General features: G+C 53.6%; 2 protein-coding genes across 7 annotated transcripts; one reads left to right on the top strand and one right to left on the bottom strand.

Annotated features, from left to right (window-relative positions):
* Positions 1–628: 628 nt before the first annotated feature.
* On the bottom strand, positions 629–9,148 carry LOC122383384 (mitochondrial nicotinamide adenine dinucleotide transporter SLC25A51-like). 6 transcript variants are annotated; one of them, XM_043369731.1, is made up of 4 exons: positions 9,048–9,148; positions 2,841–3,026; positions 2,440–2,563; positions 629–2,011 (listed from the first exon to the last, which is right to left on the bottom strand). In XM_043369731.1, exons 1-4 carry the CDS (start codon positions 9,075–9,077, stop codon positions 1,410–1,412), a joined length of 942 nt encoding a protein of 313 aa, XP_043225666.1. In that variant the 5' UTR covers positions 9,078–9,148; the 3' UTR covers positions 629–1,409. The 6 variants fall into 6 exon arrangements, with proteins under 6 accessions (XP_043225666.1, XP_043225665.1, XP_043225667.1 ...); XM_043369730.1 differs by lacking the exon at positions 9,048–9,148 and adding an exon at positions 8,238–8,604; XM_043369732.1 differs by lacking the exon at positions 9,048–9,148 and adding an exon at positions 7,660–8,122.
* LOC122383382 (lamin-C-like) lies at positions 8,911–23,221 on the top strand. Its single transcript, XM_043369724.1, has 9 exons — positions 8,911–9,778; positions 17,803–17,935; positions 18,176–18,313; positions 18,741–18,923; positions 19,211–19,378; positions 19,545–19,723; positions 20,825–21,065; positions 21,392–21,610; positions 22,140–23,221. The coding sequence occupies exons 1-9, from the start codon at positions 9,390–9,392 to the stop codon at positions 22,317–22,319; spliced, it is 1,830 nt and encodes a 609-aa protein (XP_043225659.1). The 5' UTR covers positions 8,911–9,389; the 3' UTR covers positions 22,320–23,221.
* The last annotated feature ends 2,187 nt before the right edge of the window (positions 23,222–25,408 follow it).

The following is a 25,408-nucleotide window of genomic DNA, read 5'->3' on the forward strand; positions in this document are numbered from 1 at the left end:
TGAGTTGTGAAATTTTTGCTATAATGCGTATAACTTGGCCATTTTTGAAAATATCTGGCTAAACCTTGCTAGAGTAAGTCATAAGCATGTGTTCTATCACATATGTTCCGTATTTTTATAAGCCAAAAACGTTTTGAAAAAAGAAAATGTTGAACTTGAATATACAATTTTCAAAATTTTGAAAATCCGAGATAGCACTTTATAGCGCAGTCTATTCTGAGTCCTCCCATGCAAAGAAATTGGATCTAGCTTAAAAACTGAGCTCTTAGGAGTGATTGCCGTGGTTCAATGTTTTGCGTCGAAATCGGCCGAACATGACGTCACTCCGACGTCATTTTCGGCCGACCCATGGTAGCTACGAAGTTCATATTTTGACACAAGGTGTCAAATTGATGCATCCGAAGGCACTGAAAGTTTGGCGTCGATACGTCAAGCGGTTTAGAAGCTATTGCAGAAAAACGGGAGGGGGGGGGGGCTATGAATAGCCCCCCAGTGGGGCGCGGGTTAACCTTGGGGGGAGGGGGGTGTTATTGAGGAAGTAACTGAAAGACAGATGTCTGAAACATGGCCATCACAATTAAACCAAATGAAACGAGCTTTGACACTTATTGATAACAGATACTGCGAATTTACGTAAGCGTCACCATTTTATTTCGTTGTGAATACAAACCCTCCGACATTTGAGTGAACGACATTCATAAGCAGTCAACATTACGACGTGTTGCGATTATCCCACCGAAAACGGCCTACACGGCGCCTCTGCAGAGTTGACATTAGTCTTAAGTCCTACTACAGGCTCACGCCGACTATCGCCCACTACATGGCATGCAGGGTCGTCACGTCACTCACACAGAGCACCATCATTGCACGCGGCCATATCACATCACAAGGCAGCGGCCAGTCACCCGGAGATAAAACCTCAGCTCGGCCACCGCGCGCCGGCCGGCCGGCCGGCCGCTGAAAACAGCGTCTCTCGGCCCCGCCCGGCCGCCTCAATACTGCTCCGGTCGAGCCCGCGGAGGCGGCGCCGGCTACTATCAATGACTAGCTGGTGCGGGCAGCGCGGGGCTCCCTGTGTACGGCGGTCAGGAGAAGGGTTGGGGGGCGCCGCCCCACTGGCATTGGTCGGCCCGGGCCCAGTCCGATTCTAGCACGGGTCTCGATAGACAGCAGGCAGTGGGGGGGGGGGGGGCGGCGGCTTTAAGGCCGGTTCGGTGACCCGAGCCGCGCAGTACACGCTGCGAGGCCGTGCGGCCCGGCGCGGCTGTCGCTGAGGTAAGTAGAGGGGCGGCTGGGATGGCCGTGCGCCACGTCCGGCGGCCCGGAGCCAGCCGGTCGGCAGCTGCGCCGTCCCGCCGCCGTGCCACAGCCGGACTCCGGTGGCCCGGGCCTCCGCCGGCCGGCCGGCCTTACACAAAGTGCGACCGGAGCAGCTCGTACGTGCTGTTGATGATGCCCCAGCTGATGAGCGAGCGCGTGTAGTTGATGTGCACGCCGCGGAAGAGGGCGCGCACGCTGCGGCCGCGCGCCCGGTACAGTTCGGCCGTGGTGGCCAGCACGCCGGCGAACGGGCCGCCCACGCGGCTCTGCATGTGCGTCTTGACCACGTTCAGCGGGTACATGACGGTCGAGATGAAGGCACCGATCAGAGCGCCGCACGCAAAGTCCCAGGCGGCCGAGGAGGCGCGGCCGCCGTCGTGCGGCGCGGCCGCCTTGAGCCGCTCGCGCAGGCCGAAGAAGAGCACGTTGCTGGCGCTGTTGCGGAGCAGGATGGGCACCAAGCCGCGGTAGTACTCGGCCAGGCCGAAGGTGCGCAGCTGGCGCGCCGCGTGCCACGTGTTGGCGAACCGCTCGTGGTAGTGCCGGTCCTGCATCAGAATCTGCAGCCGCTCGAAGGGCGTCAGGAGCGCCTCGCTGGCGCCGGCCAGCGCGGCGGCGCTCATGTCTGCGAGGACCGGGTGCAGCCGCGGCGCCGAGCGGCGCAGCGTGCGCTGGTACTGGTCGTACATGCCTGCCGGGGCACAGCGGGGCGCCGGGGGTCACGCGCCGCGCCGGCCACGCCCGTTCGCCGGGCTGGCGTACCGCGCAGCTCACCAGAGACTGAAAAGGCCCCCTGCTTCATCCGTGACCTGGCAGAATCATTACCTTCCCAGGTGAATGAATTCACAAAGTTATTGATCCCAGTACGCCATACCACAAAATAGAGGGTAGCTCATCACCAGGCCCGACAGGTTTTCTAGCAATCGTAATCGCATACTGTATGACCACACACATTCAACAGTCAGTAAGGACAGGAAAGGCTAGCTTAAGCCAGGGGCCCTCAACCGAGTAAGTCTGGAAATGCAGTCCTACCAAGACTTTGATGCAGAAAGCTGCATGAGTCGTCCCAGATATCCAATTCAAAAGCCAGTGCATCTAGACGTGGGGAGCTCCGCTTACCGAACATCAGTGAGACAGAGACTGTTTTCTGGAAGAGGGGCGGCAGGATGCCGCGGTAGAGGAAGAACATGCCCTCTCCTCTGAGCTGGCCCAGTGCCGACCACATGCTGACGCCGTGCAGCATCTGAAGCACGCAGCCCGACGGCGGGCGTCCCGTCACACCCAGACAGACAGACAAACACCCAGACAGACAGACAGACAGCGCGCCGGCGGCGGGCGGCGGGCGGCGGGCGCCGGTCACACCCAAACAGCGGGGCGGCGGGCGCCGGTCACACCCAAACAGCGGGCCGGCGGCGACGGGCGCCGGCCACACCCACCTATAATTATATAGTTGTATATAGTTATAAAGTTGCAGTTGGATTTTCCAAACATGGAAAATGCACATTTCATTCATTGCTCACCTGTCGGAACATGACTTTGTTGATTGGGAAGGTGATTGTGATGTTGATGAAGGCGGCGCCCCAGCCACAGAAGAACTCTCGTCCGGGCGCCACCAGCGGGCGCGCCTCGCACGGCCGGTCCGGCCCCAGCGAGCTCATGGCACTGCGGCGGCGGGCCGGCTGGCCTCCGCTCCAGCGTCGCTGCACCTACAGGACAAGGGTGAGAGCGCGAAATCACCCCTCAAACCACGGTGAAGGTTAAGGAGTCAGATGTGACTGCCAAGCTGTAAATCCAGAAAGGACCTTGATGGGATCTGAGCCCCACAGGCCAAGTAAGGCTGTCTAAATTTAGTATTTGTAAGATAAGGTAGGGTTAGCAGGCACCCTAAAAACAAATAAATCAGTTTGAACTTGCAATGACTGAAAGCAATTGATCTTAAATCCCGAATAAAGATTGGACAAGTTACAACTAAATGCCAATTCCAGTATCACACATCCATGATTTTCTATGCCGCCACCCATTATCAGGTGACCAAGAGTGCCCCCTCCCTCTATCCCAGCGACACACATAACCTTACGTTAACACCAGAATAACTTAACATTGCAAGTCGCGGCACTCTCTGCTGGGAAATGAAATACAACATAAAAAGCAGAAGAGAGGAAAGCCATGCAAGTTAGTGGAATAAAAAGGAAGCAAAGTAGTCAACACTGCAATCAGTGGTGACTGCCCACTACTGAAAGTCCACCCAGTTTGTTAACACATTCACTTGTTAATCACATCCATAACATTCATGAACGTCACGGAAAGTGTCTAAGTCTGCTGAGGCAGGTTAGTTAGAGGGGGATTCACATTCAAGTAAGCTCCAGCATCACTCCACACAAAATACCTCATCTGCAATGCAGTGAAAACAAAAAATAACGTTATGCCGAATATGTCCGGCGAAGTGGCGGGATTGTGCCGAAAATTTCAGCGCACGTCCGGCATAATATCGCACGCGCCGAATTCAGCGCGGGGCGGCCACCGAATTTTTCGGCGAATGGCGGTCACCGAATTTTTCGGCACGCTGGCCAATCTAGCAGCAGATTCACCCTGAGGGCGGCTCTGGAAAGGGTTCGGGACGACACGTCCCTCGCTCCGGTCGTCGCCTACTCCGAATCGCGAGCCGCCCTGAGTCTACTCAGTGAAGGAGCGGCCGCCCATGTGAGGCCTCCACCCTCGGCGCGGAGATAGGTATGACAGAACTTGGTGAACATCGCAGAGTGTCGTGAAGTAATCCTGGATCGAAGGGAATGAGAGAGCGGACAGCCTGGTGAAACAAGCGGCCGCCCAGCTGCCCTCGGACGCCTGCTCGGCGCTCGCTGGCTCGGCCCGTTCATTGTGCGGCCTCGGGTCAACATAGATCGACAACTAGTCCGAGTTACTATTCAAACCACTCTTCGGGAGCACGCTGCAGCTCCCCATTATCGGAAAGGACCGAGAGGACGCCGTTTCGGTGCACCAGATGAGGGCGGGCCACTGGGGCCGCTCGCTTCAGTACGTGCACAGAATTAGCCGTCTCCCTTCCGCGGCATGCCAGCAGTGCCCGGACAAGCGGTGCCATCACAAGAGGCCGATGTCCTGGAGCACGTGCTGCTCCGCTGCCTGGTCCTCGCCAGCGTCCGCCAGCATCGAACACACTGCTCCGCCGGCCGATTTTTGTGGCCCCCGAACTTCCAGTCCGGGCCTTGTTTCACGGCGCGACGCTGCAGTGCGCTACGCTTACTGTGGTATTGTTGGGATTCCATGGAAGCATCAACTAATTCGGACGCTCAAACACGGGAGAGCTTCCGAGGCCGACATGCTATGTCTGGTTGATATAGCCTTGGCCAGTGGATGTACCTACACGTGTGCTGAATTTTGGCGCGAATAGGCACCCAACTTTCAGCACAAAATCACTTGCGCCAAATTTTGGCGCATGAGGGTCTCACGGGCGTCCGGCGTGGTGTGTGGATATTTTCCATGGGCAATACACCACTTTACTTCAGTGACTATTCAGGAGAGGCACCCTCAGGGAGCATTTTGCAAGTGCAATCGGTGTGACTGCATTGTAAAAATATCACACATTAAATGGTACCTTATCTATGGCTTTCAACCTACAACTTTCAAAAATTATAAGTTACATCGCTGAAAAATTCCTCCATTTGCCTTGCCATCTTGAAATACACGCTCTCAGGCCACCTTCCCTAACAGCCACCCAGTACTTCTGCACTTACTAGGTACCCAGTGCCACCAGACTGGAAAACATCCGTACACTACGCCGGACGCCCGTGAGACCCTCTTGCGCCGAAATTCAGGGCAAGCGATTTTGCGCTGAAATTTCCGCATGATTTGCGCCGACAATTGGGTGCTTATTTGTGCCAAAATTAAGCCACTTTTATATCAAGCACATGTACGCATCTACCGATCAAGGCCATATCAACCAGACAGAGCGTTCCGGGACCCTAGACGCTCTCCCATGTTTGAGCGTCCAAATAACTTTTCAATTTCCCGGAAAACCAATACCTCAATAGGTACGCTTAGCGCACTGTAGCGTCGTGCCGTTAAAAAAAAAAAACAAGGCCGGAGCCGGAAATTCCCGGGCTACAAAAATCGGCGGAGCGGTGTGTTTGAGGCTGGCGGGAGCCAGCGAGGGCCGGTCAGCGGAGCAGCACGTGCTCCGGCACATCAGCCTCTTCTCGGCAGTCGGCACATGGCGCAGAGCTCCGCGGGGCACCGCTTGTCTGGGCACTGCTGGCATGCCGCGGAGGGGAGACAGCCGATTCGGTGCAAGTACTGGAACGAGTCCCTATTGGCCCGCCCTCGTCTGGTGCACCGAATCGGCGTCCCCTCGGTCCGCTCCGGGGAAACAGAAAGGGAGCGGTGGCGTGCTCCCGAGTCCCGAGCAATGGCTTGAATAGTGATTCGGACCAGTTATCGCGCCATTGATGCGAGGCGACACAATGAACCGTCCTGGTCAGCGGGCAGGCGTTTGAAGGCAGGGCGGCCGCCAGTTTTGCCAGGTCGTCCGCGCTCTCATTCCCCTCGATACCGCAGTGGGCAGAAACCCACAGCAGTATTACTCAACAGCACTCGGCGATGTTCATCAAGGTCTTCCAAACCTATGTCCGTGCTGAGGGTTGAGGCGGGCTTCACCTGGGTGGCCGCCCCTCCACCTAGTACTCAGAAGGCTGTTCACGGGCCCTGTGTGCGGTCGGACCGCACACAGCCTCCAAGCTCCGCCCACTGCGTCCCTACGTCAGCCTTCCGTCACCGCACACAGCGACCGCTGTGGCCGGTCGGGACCGGCCACAGGAAACCGTCCACCGCACGCAGCCGTGACGTCAGAACCGCCTACCCATCCCCTACCCCCACGCCTGCTGGACCTACCGCACACACCGCACGCAGCAGTGTGCGGTGCCCGTGAACAGCCCTCAGGTCAGCTTACTAGTTTGAGCGCGTGACGACCAACGCGGGGACGTCTCGGCCCTGTTTCACCGGTGATAGCAGCACGCTGCTATCACACGTGTCAAATTGGGTTTCCATGGAAACCTCAACAAACCATGACGTCGTCAATCTGTGTGATGTCATCAAATATTGCTGCTAACATATTCACGGCCGTGCGAATGAATCAAACGCATTCAACGAGACAGCAACTCTGTTCCAAACGTAGCTATGAAAAAGCTCACGGATTAGACGAAACGTCATTAGTATGACGCCATCACATTAAGTCAGCTCACGCAATTTGATAGTAGCGTGCTGCTATCACCGGTGAAACAGGGCCCTCGTCCCGAAACCTCTCCAGAGCCGCCCACAGGGGAATCTGGTGCTATAATGACCATCGTGCCGACTAAATTCGATGACCGTCTTTCGACAAAAAAATATGAGGTCACCCTGCGCCGAAAAATTCAGCCCCCACCATGCGCTTAATTTGACACATGCGAAGTTACGCCGGACATGAGCTGAAATTTTTGGCGCAATCCCTCCGCTTTGCCGGACATATTCGGCACATAACAGTATTTTTTTCCAGTCTGGCCCAGTGGCCAGAACCCATCTCAGTTGGGGAAACTACGAGGTGATGACCATATATGGTCATACAACCAGAAACTTCATCTTTTTCATGCATCCTAGCATTAAAATGAAAAAATAAGGCATTAGAATGTAAATTAACCACACAAGGCCTACACTCACTCAGTGCACAATGCACTGGTGGCTCTAAATCACAGAGTTACATTACAAGGTCAAACAGTGATTGGCTAATATGGCGGATTGAAACAGACACGCAAAAAAATGTAAGCACCACCATGGTTTTAAAATGTCATTATTTTTAATATTTAGCATGTTTTTTTTCCAATTGTGGGTAAATTATCATTTTAATATTAAACATCTTTAGTCATTGTAATGAAATTAAATCTTATAACAATTTTCTTTCAAAATACCGATCAATTTATGGAATTGCCAGCTGATTGTGACGCCCAGAACCTGCAGAAAAGCTGTTTTTCTATCGCCATTTCCGAGTGAATTCGTCAAAATTAATCAAATTGGGTTAATTCCTAGTGGAAAATGGAAGCCTTTTCTCCCCGACAAGTGGACGCGATACTGCAAGTACCGGCCGGTTACACCGTTTCTTCACCCGTAGTAGCGAGGGCTGCATTTATGTCCATATATGGTCATCAAAAGTCTTTTTATTGACCGATCCATTTTTGGATCTTTGCCTTGTAGTTTGCGCAACTGATCTTAGACTAAATGCCTCCTTACTGAGTAGCTATTATCAAGACTGCCATGCCCAGCAGTCCAGATCTATCACAGTTAGAGGATACTCACCTACTTTACAATACGGCTATGACAAGCAAATGGTTGATAGCTTTGGCTATTGGAAATCCAAACTTGAATGTCTAGCAAATGCCTCATCAATCGCGGAAATCGGGAGGGAAATAAGTCACATTCTTATTTGCAAGGGCAAAGACAAACCGAGAAACTAATTAAACTTGAACCCCCCAGGGATAAAATATTGTACCAACAATGAACGATGCCCTCTCGGTTTATAACTGTAACGCATAAGCCCTATCATCTGTCACTCGGACAAAATTTCGGTAGTTAAATGGAAAATTAAATACACTTCGATATAGTCCTCACTGGTCCTCACTTCTTCTTCTGTTCGCTCCACATTGCAAACTTTTTGCTTTTGCGTTATCTGTGTTGTTGATTCGCTGCTGTCGTTCCTCTGGTGTCTCTAATTGGTGAGGTTATAGCCAGTTTTTAGCAGTCTTCAACTCAAGTGTAAAATAGAACAGTGGGCACACATTCACGTTTGTAGCACAAGCGCCATATGGAAGCAAGTGGAAGGAATTTTGCTTGCATGAAAATATTGAGAGCCGTTAAAAAAAACATTTTTCCTCTACCTTTTTATTCCACTGCAGGTGTTTGCCTTCCTTTCCTCGAGTTATCTTCCTCCTCACAGAGACTGGCGTGGCAGCTACGAAGCAAATATGAATATTACCTACCCAAACACAGAATAGTATGGCTCGAAGCATGAATGCTTTTCATTTTTTTTTCGAAGGAAAATATAATGCTCGTCGGCCTATTTGTAAAGTAATCTTGCGTCGGTCTAGCAGTGAACTGAAATTGCGCATCGAGATCGGGCTGACAATACCTATTCACCGCTTCCGAGTATAATATGAACCTATAATAGAATGAGATAGCGCTAGAATGAAATTGAAGTAATTAGCCGACGTGTCCGCTAATTGCTCTCTAACCCTTGATCTAACCTTGAAGAAATAGTATGTAGTGCTCTTGCGAGGAACATCTTGATATATGTAGTTAGGATTTCAAATGACCTTTTCCTCGATAATTAATTGGAAATTCAATAAAAAGTAAATATTATATTGTTTGGCAAATTTTCGAACAACAGTTCATTCTCAAGCCACATGAAACAATTGACATTTGGCTTGTCAATTGTTTCATGTGGCTTGAGAATGAACTGTTGTTCGAAAATTTGCCAAACAATATAATATTTACTTTTTATTGAATTTCCAATTAATTATCGAGGAAAAGGTCATTTGAAATCCTAACTACATTGATCTAACCTTGATCTAACCACAGTGTATATGATCTAACCCCAATACTCATTCCGCACTATTCTGTTCAGCCCCAATTCAATTGATAAATAAAATATTGACGTTTTTGATATTTTGATATGCAAAAAAACTTACCTGTGGCCAAGGCCCTAAAACATAAAACATAAGGCCTCATGGCAGAAGATTCGCAAATATCAATATGCTGTCTCAAATATGAAATATTCAATCTGCTGTCGATATCGTGCTGAGAAATATGTAGTTGTATGAATACGCGCCAACTCGTGAAAGCCACATTTCGCCGGCGTCGCGCCACATTCGCGTTGTTTACTGTGAGCGTGCTTCAGTCGGGCGTGCGGCGTGTGTTTCGTGGTGCTGCGATAGATGGCCTTGGTGCTGCGGAGAGCGAGGCAATAGAACCTGGACAGGGTGGGATCGGATGGTGGATAAGTGCTTTTCCGTTTTAATAAATCATCAGAAATGTCGGCGCGAATGTTTAAGAAGACCACTTCCACGATGTCTGTGTCATCCGGCGGTTCCGCCGCTGCCAGCCCTGCCAGAAGCCGGTCACCTTCCAGTCCTGCCAGAACTACGCGGTTAGAGGAAAAACAACAGCTTGCTGGTCTCAATGACAGGCTGGCTGCATACATTGAGAAAGTGCGCTCGCTAGAGGCTGAGAATAACCGCTTGTCTCTCCAAGTGCGCACATCTCAGGAAGTTGTTACGCGAGAAGTCTCCAACATCAAGTCGCTATATGAAAGTGAGCTCGCAGATGCAAGAAGGCTGCTGGATGAAACAGCAAGGGAAAGAGCGAAACTGCAAATTGACTTAGGGAACTTGAAAACGGAAAGGGATGATCTTGCTGCCAAGTAAGTTTCTTTTATGACCTTCCATCTTTGCCTACCTATGGACTGGTAGATCCTGAAACGTGACGTGGGACACAGGTGTAAGGTGGCAGTGTCCGCAATCTTCCAGTAAGATAGGTACCTATTTAGGGTGGAATCTGAAAACAGGGTGCACATTTCAGTGTCATTGCACACATTTCAGCAACAGTGTCATTGCACACATTTCAGCAATATTGCAAGCAATTTTGACAGTATTGGTATGGCATGGTCAATGGTGAACTGCATTGAATTGTTTGCACTATCACTATAGGTAGGTACCTACTGAACTGTGTGCAGTAGTACCGCACTCAGTGATCTCAGAAGCGGACTGCCCGCGAGGACTCAGTCAAGGGGCTATGAATGCGGGCACATCAAACTTTTCTTTTTATGAATTTATTTTGAATGTTTAAATGGGTGGTTCGACAGAGCTGAAGCCCACACTTAGGGCCTGTTCCAGCGCCTCCAGTAGAAATTCTTGACTGGAGGCTCTACCAGAGGTTTCACTGGAGGCGCTGGAATGCAATCTGGAGATTTCTGGAGATTGGCATCACAGATACCAAAAGAATGACAATTGTTCTCTCTTGAAACACAAAATTTGTTTTCAATTTTATTAAGAAAGATTAACAAAATTATAGCAATGTAATTTTCTTTACATTCAAGTTGTAAAATAATCAGTCAAAAGTCCTTTGTTTACATTTGTGATTGTCACATGTGCGCCATAATTGTAGACCAGAGCCTCCAGAGAAATTGGGACCTCCCAACTCTGGAGGCTACTGGAGGTTTCCGGAGCTTTGGCGAGAGCTTTCTGGAGCTTTCTGGAGGCGCTGGAACGCTCTCTGGAGGATTCTAGAGCTTTCTGGAGCTTTCTGGAGGTTTCTGGAGGCGCTGGAACAGGCCCTTAGCAGAGCCTGTTGCGTAGACCGGACCCCCACCCGCCACCGTTCTATCACGCTATTGCGGATAACAGGAGAATTTAGATGTCAAAGTTTAGCATGCCCTTCAAAGCCGGACACAGCAAGTCCCTCTCAGGCTGACTTCAACTGGCTGCGGCTGCCCCCACCAACCGCAGACCATCCCTGTCAGGAGTCTGGAATACCGAGCACCGGAGCGACTCGAACCGGGGCTCTCAGTACCAGGAGTCCAACGCTCAATCAACTGAGCTACGGAATGGGCAGTTTAAAGCTGTATGTACAAAAGCAATAACAAGTATGAAATGAGAAACCTAACACATGAGGCGAATTCGGGCTCGCACGGCACCTACGACTTACTACTTACGGTACTATCATGCCTGGCCGTAAAGTGTAGGTAATTGCAATGGGGAAACATTTGCAAAGTGGAGTGAGTGAGAAAAAGAACAAACGGGTGGTATATTTGGTCGGTGACACAAATCTTACTAATTATATTTTTGAAATTTTCGCCTTAAAGTTTTTGATATAGGTAAAGAAAAACTGAAATGTGATAGAGCTGGAGTCAATTTCAAAATTGACTCCAGCTCTATCAATTGCCGTTTGGCCCCTGATCGACCTAGAGCTTCGCGGAAAAGACGAGCGTGTTGCCCGTGACGAGAGGAAGCCGATGGTACCCAATTTTAAGGTCCTAGGTTATCGGTTGGCCTTTCAGGTCAGGTCAATGACCAAAAAGTGAGGAAGCCGGGACCTGTTAGAACGTCGTAGTGTGGTTGCTACGGTTTTTCGGGGTACTGATCACGAATATCATGTTAGTTTTGATCAAAGATATCTTCATGCATTTAGGCCAGTGTGGATCAGGTCAGGCCAGGTCAACCAGTAGGGATCCTGCCGGGTATTCGTAGTATGTGTCAACCGCCTCTGACAGCTTCGTAACATGTTACGAAGGCGCCAAAACTACTTCGTAATTGTTGAAATGGCTGCTCAATTCGAATTCAGTTCCAAAAACTAGCTTAGAAACATGTAAAACTAGAAACATATGAAAGTGAACCGAGGCCATCAAAGGTTAGTGACCTGACCTGACGGCTTACCGTCAGGTGACCTTGACACCCACAATAATGCATGTAACCAACATCATATCACATGTTTGAATGTTTGAAACCAAGAGAAGACTGCAAACGTGCGGCTAATGCGAGCCGACATACGCCAGATCGCGATTCCGGCCAAACATGGCCTCGAGAAAGAGGTCACAGGTCAAAGGTCATTTGGGTCAGGATCATGGAATTTTCATTTTGGGTGTAAATTGGATTAACTCGAGGGTACTGAAAGTGCACGTGTAAGTGGGGCATAAAGTCCCCCCCCCCGTTACGTTTTGTGAAGTATTTCCGAAACCTGATTAGCTACTAACTTGAAACATGGCATAGCTTCAGATGAATTTACCTAGGCAATGTTTGAGCGCAAAGTTTGGTGGTTTTAACACTGAAGATGACTTCACAATGATGTCATAAAGTTTTGTCGTTTTCCGATATGGAGCGTTTCTGATGTCGCTGAGTATGAAATTCAACTGTAAACCAACTAAACAGCACCTGCTGTCGCCCTGACACATCTAAGTACGCTTCCAGCTAGTTCCTGACAAATGAGCGTACCTACTTTATATTCGGTCTCATATATCGGATATATCGTGATGAAACTAAGAGTCGCAAATCTATACTTTGACCTCTGACGCTACTCTGACGTCATTTCAAATAAGATCGACACCAAATTTGGACACAACCTCGGCTAGGTATTCAGGAAGATGTGTGCAAACTGCAAAGTTTCGCCTCTTTATCTCTTCGCGTTGCGACGATATTGTCTCGGAAGTAAAGGGGGAGAGGCAACTAGGTACATGCCCCCTTCAGCGGCCGCCGGTTTAATTAAGATTGCTAGACACTATTTTCTAATTTAGTGACCAAAGTTGACCGTAAAATATGCGTTACTTGACCTATGGTGCTATACAACAAACCATAAAATTGCCTTGTCCTTTGTGACCTAGGATGACCTAGCTTTAACTTGAGACGTACCAAGTAGGCATAAGCTCTGTACCAACAGAGTATCACCCGGCAGTTGTTGGGGTATTTCGCCACCCGCCATATTTGTTGGGGGGGGGGGGAGGCGGTTAATGAGTGCGTTAGCCATATATGAGCTTGATGTGACATATGTGAAGGGGCCTTTCTTTCTTAACTTTCCCTGGACATAGCATACTTTTACATGGGCCCTGGCCGGGACTGGTGCACCCCCCCCCCCCCCCCATGGACAGTTAGGCGTTTCACTGCGGTTCTGGGCACAGTGACTGGCGACGGAGCCGGTGCCAGTGCCGCCGGCCCTCGTTCCGATATCTGCGGCCACGCCGCCCCGATAGGCACTGTACCGACAGCCAGCGCCCCGATATAGTTAGGCACTGCTTCAATAGACGGTGCTGTGATAGCGGGTACCTATGAGCCGCCATCCCGGAGGAAGCTCTCAAAGTCGATTTTCATGCGGGAGTAAGTTGGTTCGCTCTCAAATGGGTCTGCTTTGGACGCAGTGCTATTCTATTGTTTGCGCTGAACTCGGGCAGCGTCCGTTGCTGGTGCAGACACGGGCGCCGGTTTTACGATGGTTTGACGGCCCGGTGAGCCGGTGCACGTCGTGCAGACATGGTGGGGAGCGCGGCAGTGGCGCCCGCCGCCCGCCGCCCGGTCGACGCCGCGGGCGTCCCTCCTCCATGGCCGTCAGCAGCGGCGAGCTGACCACGTGGTCCGAGCTCACAGCACCGTCCCGGCTGGGGGCGGTGGAGCTCCGTGGAGCTGCGCGGTCTGACCTCGGCCCGGTCCGGCCGGCCGCCGCCCTGTCTGCTCTGCCGCCCGGGGCCCAGCCGGCGGCCCGGCCGGCGAATCCGAGTTCCATCGCTGTACCGAGCGGTGCGCAGGCCGACGAGTCGCAGTACTAGCGCAATGGGTGGGACGGAGCGGCAGCGCGGTGTGCAGCGGAGGCACCAGCGCACGGCGTACCGCGCTCAGCCAGTGCCCAATGTTCCCGCTCAGCCAGTGCCGAATGTTCACCTCCAACGCTGGCTGGAGCTCGCCGACGTCCGGGCGGCTCAGTGGTGCTCACTGTTGGCCGTGGTCGATGAGTGGCATTGGCGCGGGTCGGCTCGGAAAGGCCGCGGCGGTGCTCAGGCCGTGGGATGGTGGTGCGCGGCCGGTGGGTACACGCGGCACTGGCAACTGTCGGACGCTTTGGTCGTGGAGCCGCGCGCCGCGGAGCGCCGGCTCTGTCGGGAGGGGGCGGGGACGCCGAAGGTCAGATTGCAGCGCCGGCCAGCGCCCGCCCTCACCGGCTGACGTCACTGACGGGCCCGCCCGCGCTGTTTGAACGGCGGCCGTTGCCGAGTCCGGCACCCGCGCGGGGGGGGGGGGGGGGGGGCAGCGTCCGCTGATCCGTGCCAAACGTCCGCGTGGCCCGCCGTCCGGCTATCACCAGGTGGTAACGGAGCATGCTGGGTTCGGCGGCATGTATTAGGAGACCTGCCCCAGTCGGCGCCCCCTTCGTACTTCCCCCCCCGCCCTACCAGGCGGCGGCCGGTCGCTGGTAGGGCGGCTGCGGTGCTGGTGTTTGGTGGGAACTGACTGCCCCCTCCCCCTGACCATTCGGTTATCTTATCATGGTTCTTTACGCTACTGTACCGATCAGTGCGCACGGCTCGGCACCGGGCTGCTCTCATGGCTGGGAGCCTGTAAATACTGTGGAGCCCTGGCCTGTCATATCGAGCGCCGACCAGAGCCGATGTGCTATCAATGATTAAATATGAGACTGGGTCCCAGGACTGTAAACTACGGCTGCTTGAGCCTAAATTGGACACATTGTTACCGCAGGTCAAGCTAGATGAATAAAAAAGAAAAACTTGCATCATGGCACATTTCGCATGTGGGAGGATGGAGCCTCGGTTTCAGCCGTCTCAACCGGGAGCTTACTTTATATGTGAATCGCTTAAAACTCCCAATATGTTTAGACCACTTATAATCGCTCGGTAATGACGGAGCAGGCTGGCGGATGGTGTCGGGGCGGAATTTCGGCGGCCCCATCCCGGCCTGTGTCGTGGCTGGGCGGCATCCTCTGTGGTCCCTGACCCCGGCGGACGCCGCTCAGGGGCGACGGCCGTACGTACGGTCCCGTCCGTACGCCCGCTACCCGGCCCGCCGCGGGCCGTAGTACGCCAGGCCACGCCGGGCCGGACGCGCCCCGCCCTCCCGCGTGCTCAGTTGGAGCCGGCGTCCGTCAGGTGGCGCGGGTGGGCGGTCCGGATTCAGCCAAGTAGCGGCGAGCGGGCCGACTCGCGGCCTGAATGGCTCGCCTGGGAGGTGGATGAATGACCAGTGGCCTGTGCGGCTGCGCCTTTCGAAAATGATAGCATAGCGCTGTGTGGGGTCACCTTTTATGTGAGGCAATTAGGTACCATTACTGATTAAGCAATGATGGCATCTTTGTTCGATGTCATTTATAATTTATTCGGTCAGTCGGCCTAGGTTATAGAGCCAGATTATAATCGCAGTCATTCGCAGTGTGGTCTCTTTTTATTGTTATATTTTATTTTTTATTATTTTTTTTTGTGGTAAAGTAGGTTTCAGAATTATAGAACTTTAGATAACGGCTAAGTATAGCCCAAAAAATATATGAGGGTGATGCCGGATGCGGCACTGCTTTGCTACACTTCGCTTTGACGGAGCATTTCTTGCTAGCCAGCAACTATGCAGTGTGCACCTTTGGAACATGATAAAGGGCGATTGCCGATTAGACAGAAATGTCGAATTATGTGGATAGGTGCTTGTTATGATGCCAATAATACCTAATATTTTTTAGACAACACCTCATCTTAAACCATGCCGGTGAGGGTGGCACCCTATTATACAGTTTCCCGGGATTTCTTGGAACGCGCTAGCGATAGAAAGCTGAAAGCTAGCATATCTGACCTTTGACTCGAGCCGGATCTTGTATGTGATACCAACAGCATTGTCAGGTCAGGTCTGTTCGCTGTCCTGTGACGCCAATGCCATACGTGAACCTCTACACGGCACTTAACCCGCGCTTGTGGGGTCTATATTTATAACGCGACCTGGTGGGGGGGCTGTTTTTGCCCCCCTCGTATATCCAAAACTACTGGACGGATCCGCAAAATTCAAACGGCGTTCGAAAGCCCTGTCAAATTTGTTGAGGAAAATCCAAATTCCAATTTTATTTACCTCGGGGCCACCGATGACGTCAAAGATAGTGTTGTGCAGGTCACGGGTCTTCTAGGGAATGAATGCGCTGTAACATCGAGTAAAACGCATTATATCGAAAATCAGCGAAAGGGCGTCAGTTGCCTAGTTCATATGTTGCTATTAGAGGTCACTAATAATACCAGGTCAGGTCACAGGTCAGGTCACCTAGGGTCAGCACAGGAACCCCATTTTACCAAGGCTGTGTGATGCATGTTTTATGGCCCGGAGCGAGCGAGGCGAGCGGAGTCTTTCCCATATAACGGAAAAATCTCAGTATCAGCGGCCCCGGCCCGGCCCGGCCCGGCCCGGCCCGGCCTGTAACGCTTTTGCGAGACTTGGGTATATCTCAACAACCACTTGACCGATTTACATGTAATCATTTTTGTAGGATAGCTTAATTCCTTCTACCAACTACCAAGTATTGGACTACTCCCGATGCATGTGGGTGACGCCTTATGCACGTGCCACGTGCAAAACGAAGAGGTGTCAGTTTTGAAACAATTACAATATCTCGGTAACTACTGGGCCGATTGCGCTGAAACTTGGCATGTAGGTAGGCACCCACTAGGCTGTGCATATCCATGTGCCACAGTTGGGGTGCTGCTGCATGTGCGCACGTGCAGGGGTCGATTCCAGATCTCGAGAACGGCTGAACCGATTACGCTGAAATGTGGTTCATGGTTACTGGTTAGGGGCCGGTTAGTAGCGCGCCGTGCAAAAGTCAGTTGGGACCCATTTTGCACGTGCGCACGTGCAGGATGCCGCTTTCAGATCTCGAGAATGGCTAGGCCGATTGCGCTCAAATTTGGCACATTGCTAGAGACCGGTTAGAAGGGTGCCATGCACAAGTCAGTTGGTGGTCCCCCTCACAATATCGCACGTGCAAGGCTCACCCTCTCGCTCGCTCTGTTTGTCGCCCTAGAAGGCGCTTTACTGGTGGCCGATTTTTCATTTTAAACTCAATGGTGTTGGTGACAAGGCCATCAGGAACAGTTCAGGTCACTTCCTGGTGGAGGTCAGGTCAATGTTAGGTCAAGAATGGTCAGATTTCAAAGTTGATATTTTTGCATAAAATGGGTATTGACTCGATCCAGCTCGTCACGGCGAGTCTGATGGTGATCTTTGTTATGCACTACGTTATCTAGAATTGCTAAAAATTGATAAAAAAATTGACGTTATCAATTTTTTAAACAGTTTTTTCGCTATAACTTAGCCAAAAAAGAGGTAGGTATCGATCTTATATTTAGTGTGTGAATAGAAGTCGGTAAGGGCTATCACATATATTCCGGGTTTTTCGAATATCAAAAGTCTTTTTATATTTTTTGCAATTTTTTCATAAAACTATTTTTTGATTTTAGGGGTCAAAATTAAAAATCCGAGATAGCAGTTTTGTAGCCTGGTAATTCTATACCTTTAATGTCTTAAACGTTTTTCCGTATCTTCAAAGCTATAGGCCGGACAGCTCTTCCCGCGAAACTTTTTTTTGGTCGAAAACTGCAGAACATGACGTCACTCTGACGTCATATAATAGCTATAATACCTATAATAGCTTTTGGAATTGAAAATTAGTAACAATGTGTAAAATTGATGCCCGGGAGGCTACTGAAAGTTTGGTGTTGATCGGCGCAGCGGTTTTGGAGATATATCGAAAAGTCTGGAGGGAGGCAAAATAGCCCCCTCCCACCAGGACGCGGGCTAATTGCTGCAACTGCGCAGCGCCCCCAGTGCCAGGAAATCCTTCGCGGAGAGGTCAATCCGGGAGATATGTGGCTCGCAGGGAGATGTCCGTGCCGCTGTGTGACTTTGTGCCGTGCCCCCGCCGCAGGCTGGTGCGCCGCGAGCGCGAGCTGGAGGGTGCCGAGAAGCAGGTGTCGCTGCAGGAGGCGCAGGTGCGCGACCTGCAGGGTCGGCTCAACCAGGCGCTGGCCGACAAGAAGAAGGCGCAGGACGACCTCAAGGTAACCGGCCGCTGCCGGGCCACTGCGGACAGACGGCTCCGCACCTCGCGCGCCGCCGCCATAGGGGGTACCAGCTACAGGGGTGCTACGATAGGGCGCAGTCTTACGCTCTGTCGCTTTTAAGCGCTGTCACCATTTGTGTCACTATGTTGGCAGTGCCGCCTCTGGGCGTCTGTGTGTTGTGCGTCTGACGCCCGGTGTCCGGGCGGGCGCTGACCCGTCTGTCTCTGACGGCCGCAGGATGCGCAGCTGGAGAACATGAAGCTGAAGAAGCAGCTGGACGAGGTGCGGAAGCAGCTGGAGTCTGAGGCGCTGGCCCGCGTCGACATGGAGAACCGCTGCCAGAGCCTCAAGGAGGAGCTCGAGTTCAAGACCAACGTGAGTGCCGCGGCCCCAGCGTCCCGACTGCAGCCCGATCGGTGGCGGCCGCTCCGGCTGGGGCCTCTACCGCCAGCGAACTGTTTTCTATAGACCTGTGTATACCGGTATACAGAGGTCTATGTATTTTCCAAAAGTGTGTGGTTTTTACAGAGAGTATGATTGGGAGAAATTGCATCCAATTTCGATTTGTGATTTGGATTCCATGCCTAAAACTAAGCCACGTCGTAACAATTACCTCCATGCTCGGAGGCCTAACCAGCAGCAGATGAGCAGGCGCGCGTCTGTCCATTTTTGTATAGTTGAACTGAAGGCCGTCCGCCTGTCCGCGCGTGACGCTGTCCCTCGATGGTCGCTCGGCTCGGCGTCTGGCCACCAGTGTGTTAATCTCCGGTGTGTCGGCGCTCTGTGCCGCCCTTTGTCGCAGGTGTACGAGGAGCAGCTGACGGAGACGCGCAGCAAGAAGACGGAGGAGATCACGGAGCTGGACGGACAGCTGCAGACCGAGTACGAGGCGCGCCTCCGCCAGTCGCTCCACGAGCTGCGCGAACAGTACGAGATGCAGATGCGCGTCAACAGAGAGGAGATCGAGACCATCTACGAGTCCAAGGTGGGCCCCGTCCGGCGGCCGGCGGCCGCGCGCCCTGACCGCGCTCCTAGGGCGGGAGGGCGGCGTCCCATACGCACTCGCAGTTTATTGTGACACGTTCTGTGGAACTGATGTGTGTGTCGCTGACATGTCTCGTGTCTCGCTGTATGGGACGGGGCCGCGTGGTACGACTGTGTGGGGTAGGGCCGCAGGGCAAGGCCACTCGCCGCGTGGGGCAGGACCAGGGGTCTGAGGCCGCTCTAACCCTGTGTCCGCGGCCCTTCTGACCGTCCCGCGCCGCCCCTCAGCTGGAGGACCTGCGCGCCGCCCAGTCGCGCAACCAGTCGTCCACGGCCACCACGCTGCGCGAGCTGCGCGAAACTAAGGCGCGCATCGACGACCTGCTCGGCAAGATCAGCGACCTCGAGGGCACCAACACCACGCTGCTGGCGCGCGTGCGGGATCTGGAGCGTCAGGTGAGACCGACGGCGGGTCGGCGGACCAGCCGACGCTGCTGATCCAGCCGGTGCTCAGCTCAGCTCGGCCCGTCCCAGCAGTGTCTGAATTATCTGAGAACTTACTGATTCACCTGACCTGTGACCTGACCTGTGACCTGGCCAATGACCTGAGCTGTGTCGGCAGCTGGACGATGAGCGCACGTCGAGCGCCTCGATGCTGGTGGCCAAGAACGAGGAGATCGAGCGGCTGCAGGAGCTGATGCAGCAGCAGCTGCAGGAATACCAGGACCTGATGGACATCAAGGTGGCTCTGGACGTCGAGATCGCCGCCTACCGTAAACTGCTCGAGTCGGAGGAGGCCCGGTGAGCGCGCCGGCAGGGCGGACTGGGGACGGGCAGGGTCGGACTGGGGACCGGCAGGGGTGACTGGGGACTGGCAGGGTCGGAGTGGGCCTGCCTGTGCTGTCCGGGGCGGCGGTCCGCCCGACTAGCTGTATCAGTGCGTCTCTCTGTCCCCTCAGTCTGTCTGTCTGTGTGTCTGCAGGGGCTGAGCTTCCTATACAGTTGGTGGGGCGGCTGCCCCACCAACTTGGTATTTTGCCCCACCAATCAGCGTTTTGTCCCACCAACTTTAGCTGATTACGGAGCGAGCGAAGCGAGCGGAGTCTTTCCTTAGATTAACGGAAATTTCTGAGTATGGGCGGCCGGCCGTGCGGACGCTTTTGCGAGGCTTATATCTCAGCAACCACTTGACCGATTTACATGCGGTAAATTTTGTAGGGTAGCTTCATTCTTTCTACCAAGTATTGGACTATTCCCGATGCATGTGGGTGACCCCTTATGCACGTGCCACGTGCAAAACGAAGAGGTGTTAGTTTTGTAATTGTTGCAATATCTCGGTAACTACTTGGCCGATTGCGCTGAAAGTTGGCATGTAGGTAGGCACCCACAGGCACTGCATATCCATGTGCCAGAGTTGGGGTGCTGCCGCACGTGCGCTGCCGTGCACAAGTCAGTTGGGACCCATTTTGCACGTGCGCACGTGCAGGGTGCCGCTTCCAGATCTCGAGAACGGCTGGGCCGATTGTGCCCAAATTCGGCACATCGCTAGAGACCGGTTAGTAGGGTGCCGTGCATAAGTCAGTTGGAGGTACCCCCTCGAAAGTTCGCACGTGCAAGGCTCACCCTCTCGCTCGCTCCGTTAGTCGCCCCAAAAGGCGTTATACTGGTTTCTAAGACTTTGTTGCTTTGCAAATCAATCTTTTTCGCATTGAAGAGCTTTGGAATGTCTGTTTAATGCGAAATAATATGTCCGTAATGATAGGAATTGATTCAGTGTGGCATTTTATACAACTTTATAATCGGACATTGTGGGTTCGGCGACTTTTTGCCCCACCAACTTCCCTGGAAAAGCTCCACCTATGTGTGTCTGTATATGACGTGTCTGTTTCGCGCCGTCGGCAGGCTGAACCTGTCGCCGGGCGGACGGCACGTGGTGGAGGTGAGCGCCAGCTCGTCGGCCCGCGGCTCGCGCGCCACGCCCTCGGCCGGCCGCGCCGGGAAGCGCAAGCGGATGGTGCTGGAGTCGGAGGAAGCCTCCACCAGCGGGTTCGCCGTGGCCAACACGTGCCACGGAGACGTCGAGATCGTCGACGAGTGCGCCGACGGCAAGTTCGTGAAGCTGCGCAATAAGTCCAACAAGGAGGTGCGTGCGGCCGCGACCGGCCGGGAGGGATAGGCGAGAGCCGCGACCGGCGAGGGGGGGGGGGGCGCCGGCACTCTGAGGCTCCGTTGTTGCTTGCGACAGGTTTTTTTTGTTGTAACTGTTTCTAGGTGGTGAAAGTACAAATGTTTTTTTCCATATAATGCTGGCTAGCTATTTATTTGGCGATAGATGACTATGTTTTACACGCATAGAGCCAAGAGGTGTTTTAGTCAGATAAATTTCGCGAGGTAAAATTCGGTGAGCTGATTGGCGCTCACTGCGGCGGCGGCGGCGTGGGAAGCTGATGTTCCGCCGGCGGCCGCCAGGTGTCTCTGGGAGGCATGCAGCTGGTGCGCAAGGCGGACGGGAACGAGACCGACTACAAGTTCCACCGGGCCATCAAGCTGGGCGCCGGCGAGGAGACGACCGTCTGGGCGTCGGAGGCGGGCGCCGTGCACGACGCGCCGCACAGCCTGGTGATGAAGGGCCAGACGTGGTTTGTGGCCGACAAGATGACCACCACCCTGTACGACATGGAGGGAGAGGTGAGCCGGGCGACGCACTGGGGAGGCGGCAGAGTGCCCAGGGGAGGATAGTGGCAGTACTGTATCGCCAGACGGTGCTGGATGCTTCACGTCTCTTGGCGTAGCACAGCGGAACCCTTGTGTTTTCCTTTTCATTGCTGTGTGCTACCTCACCGATGCATGTTGTGTGTTTGTCAGATTTTTGGTGTTGTTTGCTAGTTCCAGGGCCTGCTCTTTAGTGTCACGAGGCGACGCTGTGACGGCGGGAAGCTGAAGTAATTTTATCATTCCGTTGTTATTTTTCTGCTCGGTGTCACTTTTTTGCGTGACTAGTTCCAATTAGGTTTGATTTCGCCGACACGGGAAGCGGCTGTCTGGCTCCTTCCGTCCCGTCCCTTCCCGTCCCGTCCCGTCCCGTCCCGTCCCGTCCCGTCCCGTCCCGTCCCGTCCCGTCTCGTCTCGTCCCGTCCCGTCCCGTCCTGTCCCGTCCCGTCCCGTCCCGTCCCTGCAGCGGGGCCTCTGGCACTGACCGCCGTCCGACCGTTCGCAGGAGATCGCCCAGCGCGTCTCGCAGCGGGAGAACCGCTCTGCCAGTTTCACCACGTCGCGCCAGCAGGTGATCGCCACTGGCTCTGAGGAGACGGCCGAGGGCGGCGCCGACGAGTCGCGCGGCAGCGACTGGAGCCTGCTCAACATCTTCGGCGGCGGCCGGCGCGCGCTGCGCCAGTAGCGGGCCGAGCGCACCCGCAGGTGGGTCTCCGGGCCGGGCCGGGCCGGGGCGACGGCGGCCGCCGGGGCCAGTAGCAGACGCCGCCCAGCCGCTCGCTGACTGGGCTGTGCCCGCGCTGCACTGTGTCTGGACTGTGGGGTGCCCTGGTGATGGGGCGCCCCGTCTGGCCGCGCAGTGCCGCCGCCCGCGCCCCGCCCGCCCGGACGGCCCCCCCACCCCCACCCCCGTCACCCCGCCGCCATCGTGCTCGCGTCATCAGCCGAGCGGCCGCCGCCGGCGCCTCTCCTGTCGCCGCCGCTCCGGGCGCCGGCCGCCGCAGTCGCCCAGACCACCGCGGCCGCCCGCGCGCTTTTAGACACACCTTTTCTGGCTTTGTGGCTTCGTTGTAGTTGGCGCGGTCCGGCCGTGTCTGTGTACCGGTCCGTGGTATCCGTGAGAGCGGGCTCGTCCCGTGGCGTACAAACCACTGCCGCTGCTGGCCGCCCGTCCGCCGGCCGGCCGGCTGGGAGGTGCCCCCCCCCCCGTCCCGTCCCGTCTGCGGCTGGGAGGTGCCCCCCCCCTCCGTCCCGTCTGCGGCTGGCGGAGAGCAGCCGTCGTCTGTCGTCTATCTCGCGATCCCCGACCCCCCCCCCCCCCTGATCGTTGTGCTCCGGTTCACTGCCTGGCGACGCTGTCGCCGACCAGTTGATGTATTCATTCGCAGCGTTCATTCCCAGAAGGGGTCTTACTTGCGTGACATTGTCTCCTGGCGCCGACTGCGCATCCCGGCGCGTCCGATCCCGTCTTCTGTGCCGGTGTCGCGCCTCCCAGCCGGCGGCGGCCAGCCGTTTTATTTTTGTATAGGTTAGTGAGCCCAGACTCGTCCCAGAGAGGTGGTGCGTAATAAACTGTTCCAAATTTGACATCTGCTGTTTTCAGAGCTGGGCAAGTGCGTTCCTTTAGTGCGTTCCTGCGTTCTTCCGTACGTACGCACCGCCCTTTTTAGGAACGCAAGAACGCAGGAACGCAAAGTTTTTCAAAGGAACGCAAGTAAGAGGAACGCACCACCCGAAATTTTGAAGCGTTCCTGCGTTCTTGCGGAACCACCCGAAAAATTATATTGCTGCCAATGACCTCTGTGTCAAATGTTTGAATCTCGAGTACGTGTGTTTGCCGGTGCGCCACTTGTCAGTCGAATCGAGGAAGGCTTGCTTAGATTTAGTGGTGATGTTTACTATTCGATTCGGTTTCAGGCATTAAAGATTTTTGGTGGTGATGTTTACTATTCGATTCAGTTTCAGGCATTAAATGTGTAGAGTAAATATGATAACTTTTACTAAGATACATCTTTTAACTAAACTATTGTTTTTAAGCAGGTCGTATTTTTGTTGAAAACCCTACGGATGATATTGGTAAAACGTATTTCAGATATTCGATTCGGAAAAGAGATGTCGAGTTGCTTTTCGGCCCCACGACGCCACTCTGGGTATTCTGTGATCGATTCGCCCCGTGTTTGGTTGGGCCCGCGCCGCGTGGTTCGGCGGTATTTTTGAGGGAGGAACGCAGGAACGCAGGAACGCTAACGCACCGAACGAAAAAAAATTGAGGAACGCTATTCCAGGAACGCACTAACCGCGGCCGGAGGAACGCAGGAACGCTAACGCACTACCGAAAATCGAGGAACGCGCCCAGCTCTGGCTGTTTTGGTCGCCGACTGCGGAACATTGTGAGCGGGGTCATCATCAGACGAGCAGGCGTGTGGTTTGGGTGGGAGGTTACTGGGGTCGGGGCTTTGGTGCCTTGTGACGGTCACCGGCTACCTGCCAGTCGTCCCACACAGCCGGCGCGGGGCGCCATCGGAAGGATGGCGTCATATTCACAGAGCCTTTTCCGAGCCATTGTCCTATCGTGGTAAACGCGCCTGCGGTAAAAAACGCACCGCTAATCATTCACACCTGCTAACACATTTCAATAGCGTATGCATGGCAAACGATCTACACGTATGTTTTTTTTTCTTTGTATACAGTTTACAGACTCCCATGCAGGACGGAGTGGACGGATATTTCGTGGAAGGTTTGTGAGAAATGTTACGAATTTACTATAGATTTAATTGAAGCCGATGGTCAGGGACGGTGTGTCGAAACAGGGACGGGCTCCGACCGCGTATTTACAAATTGCAACCGAGCTCCGCCGTAGGGTATTTTATTTCCGCCGTAGTGTATTTCACTTGGGGGATTTTCTACCATACATCCGCCTGAGCTTAGGGCATTTACAATTTGTCGGCGACGTTCAAAAATGATGCACCTTTTTTCGCAGTATAGGATATCGCATGTGCATATTTCTGCCTTTTTTGGGTGCGCTTACGCTTTATCGGTTTTTCGTGAGTAACTCGCGTAAAAACCGTCCGATCGCGATGAAACTTTCATTACCCCCGATTTTATCAATTTTACACCTACCCTGAAAATTTCATGACCCTGACCCAAATGACCTTTGACCTGTGACCTATTTCTCGAGACCATGTTTGGCCCGAATCGCGATTCGGCGTATGTCGGCTCGCATTAGCCGCGCGGTTGCAGTTTTCACGTGGTTTCAAGCGTTGAAACATGTGATATGATGCTGGTCCCATGCATTAGGGTGGGCGTCAAGGTCACCTGAAGGTCAGGTCAGCTCAATGACCTTTGATGACCTCGGTTCACTTTTTCGAGTTTTACATGTTTCTAGGCTAGTTTTTGGAGCTGATTTCGAATTTAGCAACCATTTGAACATTACAGCGGGTGTAACGAAATTATCCAGACACCTTTCTTCCCGCTGTAAAAGCAAAACAATCTGGTACTTTTTCTTTTAACTGAGCTTGTAGCCACCTTTCATAAAAACACAGTTTACTCACCTCGTTGGTTTCTGCATATCTTTGGAGTGGTTTCAAAGGTCAGTCAGAGGGGAAATGAGGAACCCACACAGTGGCGAATGTTCTGGAGCATTTCAGCCAATGGATTCTCCAGCACACTGGCTTTGATGCGGACCAACGCCGCCTAAACCTGTGCCTGCGGTTGAGCAGTGCTTATGGCGGGTGGCTCCTCATACACCTCCTGCTGAACAAGAGCCCACAGGTT

Source organism: Amphibalanus amphitrite, unplaced genomic scaffold (assembly GCF_019059575.1).
Source record: "Amphibalanus amphitrite isolate SeventyFive unplaced genomic scaffold, NRLGWU_Aamphi_draft 000162F_arrow, whole genome shotgun sequence".
NCBI classification, from domain to species: domain Eukaryota; kingdom Metazoa; phylum Arthropoda; class Thecostraca; order Balanomorpha; family Balanidae; genus Amphibalanus; species Amphibalanus amphitrite.

Excerpts from the sequence above, each read along its gene's own strand:
- LOC122383384 (XM_043369730.1), bottom strand. The coding sequence starts at position 8,369 with ATGCTTCGAGCCATACTATTCTGTGTTTGGGTAGGTAATATTCATATT. Across the intron at positions 2,564-2,840 it reads ACAAAGTCATGTTCCGACAG|ATGCTGCACGGCGTCAGCAT; the intron begins GTGAGCAATGAA and ends TGCGTGCTTCAG. Across the intron at positions 2,012-2,439 it reads CTCTGTCTCACTGATGTTCG|GCATGTACGACCAGTACCAG; the intron begins GTAAGCGGAGCT and ends GTGCCCCGGCAG.
- LOC122383382 (XM_043369724.1), top strand. The coding sequence starts at position 9,390 with ATGTCGGCGCGAATGTTTAAGAAGACCACTTCCACGATGTCTGTGTCA. Across the intron at positions 18,314-18,740 it reads AGCTCGAGTTCAAGACCAAC|GTGTACGAGGAGCAGCTGAC; the intron begins GTGAGTGCCGCG and ends CCTTTGTCGCAG. Across the intron at positions 21,611-22,139 it reads TGTACGACATGGAGGGAGAG|GAGATCGCCCAGCGCGTCTC; the intron begins GTGAGCCGGGCG and ends GACCGTTCGCAG.